At 49.7% G+C, this 9,868-nt stretch overlaps 1 protein-coding gene across 3 annotated transcripts; it reads right to left on the minus strand.

The window, feature by feature from the left end:
• Nucleotides 1-3,033: 3,033 nt before the first annotated feature.
• On the minus strand, nucleotides 3,034-9,789 carry Dmrtc2 (DMRT like family C2). 3 transcript variants are annotated; one of them, XM_085694199.1, is made up of 9 exons: nucleotides 9,656-9,789; nucleotides 7,088-7,315; nucleotides 6,861-7,015; nucleotides 5,910-5,986; nucleotides 5,478-5,658; nucleotides 5,206-5,332; nucleotides 4,540-4,600; nucleotides 4,227-4,401; nucleotides 3,034-3,548 (listed from the first exon to the last, which is right to left on the minus strand). In XM_085694199.1, the coding sequence occupies exons 2-9, from the start codon at nucleotides 7,309-7,311 to the stop codon at nucleotides 3,379-3,381; spliced, it is 1,170 nt and encodes a 389-aa protein (XP_085550325.1). In that variant the 5' UTR covers nucleotides 7,312-7,315; nucleotides 9,656-9,789; the 3' UTR covers nucleotides 3,034-3,378. The 3 variants fall into 3 exon arrangements, with proteins under 3 accessions (XP_085550325.1, XP_085550328.1, XP_048296472.2); XM_085694202.2 differs by lacking the exon at nucleotides 9,656-9,789 and having other exon boundaries at nucleotides 7,088-9,481; XM_048440515.3 differs by lacking the exon at nucleotides 9,656-9,789 and having other exon boundaries at nucleotides 3,399-3,531; nucleotides 7,088-9,480.
• Nucleotides 9,790-9,868: the final 79 nt, after the last annotated feature.

The following is a 9,868-nucleotide window of genomic DNA, read 5'->3' on the forward strand; positions in this document are numbered from 1 at the left end:
ACCCTTGGTCAGCCCTAGCAGCAGCATCATAGATAGTGAGGTGCATTTGCAGTGCTTCCCCGCTGCTCCATGACTCTTGGGCTCAGTCATCTGTCACTGAAAGAACTCGGCACTGCTAGCAAGGCTTAGGCAAGTCTATTAAAGGGCAATCGTATATCTAAGTTATAACTAGGGAGGGACAAAAGGTGTGAGGCTGGCTGTAGTCTTTTGTTCTCTTACAGCGTCCCCTGATTGTGCTGCAGGTTCCTTATTCTGCGGTCTGCTGTAGAGAAGGAATAGCCCATTTTCTCAAGGCCTCGAATTAAGAGAACAGGGTGTTGTTGGGTCCCACCATCATTCATCATCTTGAGTAAAAAGAGGGATGCGGGTAATGCCAGGAGAACAATCAGTTATCAGGTATGTTGCTGAGCTCTGAGCTCCCCACACACAGGAGGAAGGAGCAATAGCTCACCAGGGGTCCTGTCTGCAAGGACTCCAAGAGGGCTCCACAGCCGAGGACTAGCAAACAGATGCTCTGTTATTAGCTGGGCCTGGTGGCTCATAGGAGCCTTGTAAACCCTGCACTCAGTAAGCTGGGGTAGGAAGAGTGCCACGAATTTGAGGCTAGCCTGGCTCACAAAATGGGTTTTAAGTCAACCAGGTTAGAGCTAGCTCCTATCTCAAAACCAACTAACTGGGTCGGCCTGGAGAACTGGTGCAACAGTTAAGCACATTGGCTGCAGTTTCAGAAGACCCCAGGTTCAATTCCTAGCACCCACACGGCAGTTCACAGCCAAGCGTAATTCCAATTCCAGAGGAACCGACACCTTCTTCTGGCATCCTTGGGTACTGCATGCACACAGTGCACAGACATAAATGTTGACAAAAGAACCTTGCGCATAAACAAGAAAAAAAAAGGTCTTTAAACAGTTGGACTGTATGCCAAGTGTGGTGGCCTACATCTTTAAACTCAGCACTCAGGAGGCAGAGGCAGGTGAATCTCTGAGTTTGAGGCTAGCCTGGTCTACAGAGTGAGTCCCAGGACAGTCAGGGCTACACAGAGAAACTCTGTTTTGTAAAACAAACAAACAAACAAATTGGACTATGTTTTGCACTGTGATATTAATATTAACATGAGATCTTGAGGATAAGCAAGAAAGGAAATTGTTAAATAGCAGCGTGTGTGTGTCAGGTTGACAAGGGGTCAATTGTATTGGTTATTTGTCAACTTGACACAAGCTGGAGTCATCTGGAAGAAGGACCCTCAATTCAGGAAATGCCCCCATCAGGCTGGTCTGCAGGCTAGTCCATGGGCAGTTTCTTAAGTAATTATTGAAGTGGGAGGGCCCAGCCTACTGTATGTGTTACTAACCCTGGTCAGGTGGTCCTAGTGTGTAAGGAAGCAGACTGAGGGACTGGAGTGCTCAGCAGTTAAGAGCACTGGCTCCTCTTCCAGAGGACCTGAGTTCAATTCCCAGTACCCACACGTCAGCTAACAACTGTTTGTAATTCTAAGATCTGACACCTTTACACACACACATACAAGCAGTCTAAACACCAATGCACATAAAATAAAAACAAATAAATAATTTAAAATAAAGTAGACTGGGCACATCATGATGAACAAATCAGTGAGCGGTGCCCCTCCATAGCCCCTGCTTCAGATCTGCCCTGACTCCCTTCAGAGACTGACTGAGGTTCAGATATGTCATTCAAGTAGCCCCTCTCCTCTCCAAGTTGCTTTGGTCATGGTGTTTATCACAGCAATGGAAAGCAAATGAGGACACCAACCCAAAACATTATACAATGACAACCTTGGTAGAAAAAGGGAGAGACACTTGTGAGAACTGCTTCTGCCGGACGTGTTCCCTGTAGCCTCAAATCCTTCATTCCGTGCTTTATAAAATGTCAAGGCCTGGCAACAAGGAGGAATTCTGATTGTTTTCTGGACAATTCCCTTGACCTGCTGGCTAATACTTTCCATTTTCAGTATAGATTACAGAGTTGCTGTTGGGACTCAACAATTAGAAAGCATTCTCTAGTCTTTGATCAAGTTTTGTATTTTCTGGTTTATACACTGTGTGAGATACTGGGTACTGAACCCGGGCCTCATCGTTCCGGGCAGCACTGTGCCACTGCACTACAGGCCTGGCCCCTCTAATTATTTTAAGAAGACAGTGAATTTTCCTAGTTAGGAAGATCCTTGGTAAAAACTAACTTGGTTTTTGCTGTCCTGATTGGCTTCAATTTCCCCATCCGGAAAATGTCATGTTAGATTAGTATCAAATTAGTATTCTATTGGCCAAAGTTGACCAGAAGCTGTGTTATTTGGCCAATATAATATTTAAAGAAGGCTATGCTAATGTTTGAAAATTATTATAAGATGTTGGACACAGAAACATAGTTTCCTAATTTCTCTTGAAAAACCAGAGGATGTGGCAACAAAGGCCAGGTTTCTGCCAGGAATTATCCACGAGGCTAGAGAAGACTGCCCATAGGTAAGACACACAACCCGTTTCCCAGTCTCCATTGGGCTGTCTTCACTCCTTTATTTGCTCTCCCTGCCCCAGTTAGGTATCATCTTGATTGTGGCTCTCTGGATAGCAGAAAACAGGTTATATTTGGTACAGAGCAGTTGATTAATTACCACATTGGTGATTCCCCAGTACCTTCCTCTGTTACTCTTCTACATGCATTTCTAGGTGAAGGTGTGGGATCCTCTGGAACAGGCGTTACAGACAGCTGTGAGCTGCCATGTGGGTGCTGGGAATTGAACCCGGGTCCTCTGTAAGAACAGCCCATGCTCTTAACCACTGAGCCATCTCTCTAGCCCCTCTCTGTTATTCTTATGAGGGCATAATTAGAAGTCCAAGTTTATGTTTTTTACTTTGTTGTTGTTTATAGCTATGTCATAAGCAATCCGACGTCAGCCAGTGAGTGCTGGGATTACAGGTGTGAGCCACCATGCCTAGCTCTGTGGTAGTTATTAAGTAGATGACTTCTATTTTGAGATGGGAGTTGAATAGTCCTGTCAATCAGGGTAAACTCTGTATCTTGATGGCTTAAACAGCAAAGGTTTATTTCTTGCTTACAGAAACCTACATACAATGTGAACATATTCTTGTATTTTCACATGCAGAGACAGACGTGAGCACACAGGCATATATAGAACATAAACTCATGCAAAAATGTATTTAGATATGGGTCCTCTTAAACTGCCCAGCTGCCTCCATTGAGGGACTTAAAAAGGGCGAGAGAACATCCACCCCCAGTCAAGGAAATACCCACACTACAAAAGGAACCTGAAAGCTTAAAAAAGAAAAGGCTGAAGCTTGCATTACACTAAATCCTATGCAAAATGCATAAATAAAATACCAAATATGCAGTGCCTGCAGTTTGTCATCTCCTTGTCCCAGTGTGGCAGACTCCATCTTGGTTTCTAGCTGAGGAGGGAGATGGATCCCAGACGCCCAATGTGCAGAGAGACAGAGGAAGCTGGACTGGGCCGGAGAGGTGGGCCGACAGGCTGGAATCCTCTTCCCCCAGGAGGAGCTGTGGGCAGACAGGAACTGGCAGGCTCGGGTCAAATCCAACCCACTGCCCCTCACTCCTTCCGTGGTCTATGCCCATCCCTCCTGCCCCCAGTATGCCTTCTCCAGTCCCCCACTAAAGCTACCATGCTTTGTCTGGGTCTGAACATTGCCCTGGTCCCCTTTGTTCAGCTGATGGTCCAGACTCAAAAGCCACATCTCTATACTCAGAAGACCCCAGCCTCATCTCTCCCGTTTCCAGCAGATCCTCTAGACAACACTGCATTGGACAGGGGCATTCTCAGCCTTCACCGCTTGTTCCCCTGGAACTTTCTCCTTCTAGTCTTGCCACTGAGCCTTGTGAGGGTCTCTAGGTTCCCCAGCCAGAATGGAAGCTCTTGGGAGACAGTTTATCAGCCCTTCTAGTCCAGACCCTGGTTACTGCTCTCCCTTCCCAGGCTTGAGCAGGAAGCTAGGGTTTAGAGACCAGGCTCTGCTGGTTTTCCTTGATAGCAAGACACTGGACATTTGTCATTTAGAACAAAACTAGTAAAGAGTGACTTCAACTGCAGTCTCAGAGGCCAGGCTGAGAAACTTAGGGACCTGAACCTGAGGACATTCAGCTCATGTCTGGGCCATCTTGGTTAGCCTCTGCTTATTCTAATGGCTTCCACTTACCAACCAATCTTATTTCATTCTCTCTTCTCAGGAAGTTACCTGGTGGGCCACAGGGGTGAAGCAGAGAGATCCAGGCAGGGTTTGGGGGGACAGATGGAGCCAGGCGGGGAGCCTGGGATGAATCTTTCAGACCTACAAGGGCCTCAGCTGCCTCTCGCTGCAACTGCCGCTCTGAGGGGCCAGACGTCCAGGCCAGGCAAGGGGTTCCAGGGGCCTGCGAAGGAGCAGGGAGGAGCAGACTGGGAACCCTCACTTCCACGCACCCTGCAAGTGTTTCTTTCAGCCCCCTGCTTTTCCCTTCTGCAGGTCTAGCCTCCTCCCAGGCCCATGGAGGCCATTTCTTTCCCAAGACCTGTGGCTGTAGCAGAAGAGAGTCCGGGGCTCCACAGGACTGGAGTATCAGAGTTGAACATCTGGAAAAAGGAGAGACAGACACAGTGGGCATTCTGACCTGGGGACAAAGTTCCAGGCTGGCCACTGGACTCTGTGGACTTTGCTTTCTATAAAATGAGAATCTTGCCCAGGTTTTCCCTCCCACAATACTGTGAAGATCATAGGGAAGCAATGGTGTCAGGTTTCCAAAAGCAGATAGCACCCCATAGGACTGGGATTGCTGTCTGCTCCACTAGCCTGCTTTCTCCAGTCCAGCTTTCAGCATTGTTTGTTCAAGGTCAGAACACGTACTAGGTGTTATTATTATGACAACCCCAGACGAGAGAGTACTAGAGATTACTGATATTAAAACAGGCTCTGAGAGGTGCGAATATTGTCAGTGCCTCTCAGGAAACAGTAGGAACAGTTGAGATCTGCCTGCCTGTTAGCCTGAGTTAGTCTGAGACCCTTTTCCTTTTTTTTTTTTAAGTTAAGAATTTTATGTAGCCCAGGCTGACCTTGTGTAGTGTAGCTGAAAATTACCCTGAAGCCCTGACATTCCTGGCTCAACCTCCTAAGTGCTGGGATTACAGGTGTGCACCATCACACATGGCCAGGAATTTTCTTCTGTTGTGTTCTTACTTACGTGTGAGGTAGGTTAGGGGGTCCTTGGGGCTCTCCAGAAAGTGGAGCTGCCAGCACTGAGCGAGATCCTGGGCAGGTTGGGAGGGTTCCATGAGTGGGCAGCCGGAGAGATGTGCCAGGGTCAAAGCCTAAGGAGGGCAAGAGAAGCAGAAAGGATGGGCACAGAGACCATGGATGTCCTTCCTCTCCCCACGTGTCCTTTTCCTCTCCCTTTTCTGGTGCGGCGGCAACCTAGCATTCAGATAACTATCGAGTGACAGGAGGATGTATTACCAGGGAAGGGATGCAGAGGGACAGCAGGTTCCTGGCACAGCAAGCGGCACACTACTGGAGGCGGCATTGAGAGGCCTGGTGGCAGCCAGTGTCCAGGGCCCCAAGGCCCAGGAGGCACCGGAGTCCAGGGCAAAGGCAAGGCTTCCTGGGGGCGGCTGAGCAGCAGAGGCCCATAGTTCTCCTGTAGGGGGAAGAGGGCCCAGGGCAGGGGCATGAGCCTGCAGAAGCAAGCATGCTCCAGGATGAGGGCAGGACCCGAAACTATGTGCGGCTCTTAAAGTTCCACCTTTTTTCACCCACAGGTCCCAGGTGAGTCACTGAAGAGCAACCACAAGTCAGGGGTGAGCTGGAACTCAGTGCAGAAAGCACAGAGGGGACAGTCTGGGCAGAAGGCGGGCAAGGAGCCGTCCCACAGGGCCCCGGTCTCCTTACCTTCCCAGGGGGTGTCAGCACCAGTGGGACTGCTCCATGGGGACTCTGAGGCTGGGGTGCTATGTTCTCCTTTCCAGCTGCGAGGAACCAGGGAGAGATCCACTCCTTTCCTGACCCCTATCCTATCCCAACTTCAGCTAAGTTCTCTCTCTGATTTCTTTATTCTTTTTTTTTTTCCCTATGTAGCCCAGGCTGACTTTGAAACCCCCGATCCTCCTTCCTCCACATGCTATCATGCCCTGGCCTGTTCTGTGGCTTTGCTTCTCTTTCCCAGCCCTTCCACCTTCTCCTCCAGACAGGGTCTAGTTTGGTAGCTCAGTTTGGCTTCCAACTCACTCTCCTCTTTCTTTTCCAGGGCGGGAGTTACAGACATGTTCACCATGCCCCACTCCTCAGCTCTCTTTTTAACTTCTTGTTTGTGTGACATGGTGTGTGTGTGTGTACAGGTCACAGGACAATTCTGGGGAGTCAGTTCTCTCCTTTGGCCTTTATGTAGGCTCTGAGGATCAAGCTCAGGTCACCAGGTTTGTTCAGCAAGTACCTTTACCCTGAGCCACCTCACTGTCCCCATCCCCCATTTTCTATCTTCAGTTGTCACTGCACCCTTGCCCACATTTTAAAATAAAATTTTATTCTTATGAGTGTTTTGCCTGCATGTATGTCTTGCCCCACCTGTGCATGGTGTCTGCTGAGGCAAAAGCCATTAGGTTCTGGAGCTGGTGCTACAGATGTGGTGAGCTGCCTGGAGAGCCAGCGGCCGCTCTGGCGCTCTTGACTGCTGCCTCACCTCCCCAGCCCCTTCAGCACAGTTGACAGTTGGACAGGGTGAGGCCCAGAGAGAGGAAACACCTTGCCCAAGGCCACATGCTGACTGAGTTTAAGGCCAGGGATGCAAGTCCTTACTCTTACTACATCCAAATCCCTGTCCCATCCCCAGCCAGAGGCACTCACAAGGGACCCCTGGTCGAATGGCTCCCTTCTTGACACGGAGGGGAGCTTTCAGGGGGGTTGCCCCTTTCATCAGGCCCTGAGCCAGGTGCCTCTTCAGCTGAGCCTCCTGCTGCCTACGCAAGGCCACTTGGGCAGCCATGACTCTCCGACGTTCCCTAAGAGTCAGAAGTCAGCCTTCTGGAGGAGAACCATTGCCCCCCCTCCCCCCGCCCAAATCTTATACTCACAGGATAAGGACACATTTGTGACACTCGCAAGCCTGAAAGAGGCAGAGGCGCTTGTGGCCCTTGAGATGGGCTGTGACACCATGGTTACGACAGCGGGCACAGGTTGGAGAGCGACTGACAGGTCTCCTGGGAATGAGCTCTGTGCTCTGGGGGACTCTGTCCTCACTCCCTGGGGAAGAGTCAGCAGAGCAGTGGTGGAGAGCAGGTGCTTCATTGGGGTCCATGGATCTAGGGCAGGAGTGGTGGCTCAGGACAGTCACATGGGCTCTGTCCTAACCAGCCCTTCTGCTTTTGGGAAGCCACATCTGTGCTCATTCATCTTGTCCCTCTCAGGACCCAGCTTTCTCCCTGCTTCTCCTGTCTTCAGCCCATAACCTTTCTCGTAGACCCTCCTTTCCCAGAAACTACTCTCTTCTTTCTCAAGTATTTGCTCAACACAAACATCTTCCTCTTTTGCCGTGCTGAATGCCAGCTTCAGGCACAGATACGTTTGCCCTCCTAGAGTTCTCAAGGATGCTTACACTCTATCCTCCCAAACAGGGTTTCCGGGCATCCTCTTCAACGCCCGTCATTGTACCTCTTTGCATTTATCCAGTCCTTAAAAACAATCTTACGTGGCTGCTCAGTCCTAAGCCCCACCTGTGCTAGCCATGCCCATCTGCTCTTTGTATGCCATCATTTTGACTGGGTGTGGGTTTCAGGAGTGTGCACGTGGCTGCGTGGACCTGTGTGTGGAGCTGAGGCCGACACTGTTGGATAGCTTTCCTCTACTGTGCTCCGCTTTGATTTTTTTTCCCCCCAGACAGGGCCATCTTACTGAATCTGAAGCTCACAGCTTTAGCTAGACTGGCCGGCCAATGAGCTTCAGAGATCCACCTGTTGCAGCTCCCATCCCTAGTGGTAGGGTTACAGGCATGTCATTGCACCCAGCTTTTAATGGGGGGACCTGAACTCAGGCATGTGCCCAAGGCACTATTGACTGAGCCTTCTCCTCAGCCCCCTGATTTTTTTAAAAAAATAATCAATTAGCTAATTAATTATTTTTGAGACAAGCCCTCACTATGTGTGTATTCCTGGCTGGACTAGAACACGGTGTAGACCAGGTTGGACCCAAACTCATAGAGACTCATCTGCTCCTACTTCCAGAATGCAGGGGTTAAAGGTGCCTGCCACCAAGGCCAGCTTTGTTTCTGTACTCTTTTTTTTTTTTTTAAAACAATGGTGCTTTGAAAGCCAGTATTTTTTTCTTTTTTAATAATTTATTTATTTTTTACATACATTGGTATTTTGCCTGCATGTATCTCTGTGTGAGGGTGTCTGATCTTGGAGTTACGGACCGTTGTTAGCTGCCTTGTGGGTGCTAAGAGTTGAACCCAGGTCCTCTGGAAGAGCAGTCAGTGCTCTTAACCACTGAGCCATCTCTCCAGCCCGTTTCTGTACTCTTTAGTCACAATATTATTCTCAAGAGATTTCCTATCCCATTTTCATTAGAGGGGATTTGCTTTTAAAAAATGGGCATTAGGTTGGGCCGTGGGGGCACATGCCTTTAGTCCCAGCATTTGGGAGGCAGAGGCAGCCAACCTGGTCTTCTGAGGGAGTTCCAGGACAGCCAGGGGGACACAAAGAAATCCTGTCTAGAAAAACAAAAACACAAACAAACAAAAAGGCATTGAACCTAGAACCTTATAAACAAATGCTAACCAAATGTTCTCCCCCATCACCCCCCTTTTTTTGAGACAAGGTCTTGATAAATGGTAAGGGCTAGCCTTGAATTTCCTGTATCCTTTCTGGCCTGTATCACCTGCTTATTAGGTATTTTTCTTGGACTCCATTAGTTTAATAAACATTTACTGAACCATGCCTGCTGACTCATTTCTGTAATCCAAGCAGTTAGGCGTCTAAGGCAGCAGGATTGCTGTGGGTTCCAGGCCAGTCGGGGCAACTGGTGACTGTCTTAAAAAAACCCAAAACTGACTGGGTGTAGTAGCACGTGCCTGTAACACGAGATCTTGGGGGTGGGGGTTAGAGGCAGGAGGATCAGGAGTTCAAGGCCATCGCTGCTAGGAGTTGAAGGCCGGGCTTTCTTAAAAACAAAACAAAATCAACCCCTTCCAAAATGGTTATTGAGTCCCTGCCATTTGCGATGACGACCTGATGTAGGTCAAAGGTGTTTTCCTCAGGACACTACTTTCTCCTTTGAACCAAACTGCATGGGTTTCTTGAAAATCCATGTAATCACTGCTGCATGCGGCACTTTTATCCCTGAACCCCATGCCCAACAACAGTCAATAGCATGCACTGTCCCTTCCCAAGCAACCATTCCGTGGGTGCCCTGGTTCCGGCAGCCATCCATTACCCCCAAATGCTGGACCTGTGGCGCCCCTCCCGCTCCAGGGTCCCAGGGAGGGGGCTGGGCACGAGGACCGCGCTCAGAAGCCGGGGTGGGGGTAGGGAGGTGGGGTGGGATGGGTGGATGGGGGAAGTGCTGAGCAGCAAAGGGAGTCCATGGTGGGGACCCAGCTCAGGAGAGGGGTTGGGATCATTGTCATGCCGCCAGTCGGTGGTTACCACAGCCTCGAGCCGAATCACACTCAGCCAGGAGAAGGCCCAGGGAAAAGGGCGACAAAGTGGCGAAGAGGAACGGCTGGCTCGAGCTGCTTTTCCCGCTCCTTCCTGCAAGGACCAATGAGCTTCGAGGACATCGCCAAAGCTGTGCCGTGCAACCAATAGGGTTCGAGATCCTCCACCGAGGGCCCACCCCTTCCCTTCCTGTCCGCTTCT

This window comes from Myodes glareolus, chromosome 1, assembly GCF_982192425.1.
Source record: "Myodes glareolus chromosome 1, mMyoGla1.1, whole genome shotgun sequence".
NCBI classification, from domain to species: domain Eukaryota; kingdom Metazoa; phylum Chordata; class Mammalia; order Rodentia; family Cricetidae; genus Myodes; species Myodes glareolus.

Excerpts from the sequence above, each read along its gene's own strand:
- Dmrtc2 (XM_085694199.1), bottom strand. The coding sequence starts at position 7,311 with ATGGACCCCAATGAAGCACCTGCTCTCCACCACTGCTCTGCTGACTCT. Across the intron at positions 7,016-7,087 it reads CACAAATGTGTCCTTATCCT|GGAACGTCGGAGAGTCATGG; the intron begins GTGAGTATAAGA and ends TCTGACTCTTAG. Across the intron at positions 5,987-6,860 it reads CATTCGACCAGGGGTCCCTT|CTGGAAAGGAGAACATAGCA; the intron begins GTGAGTGCCTCT and ends GGTTCCTCGCAG.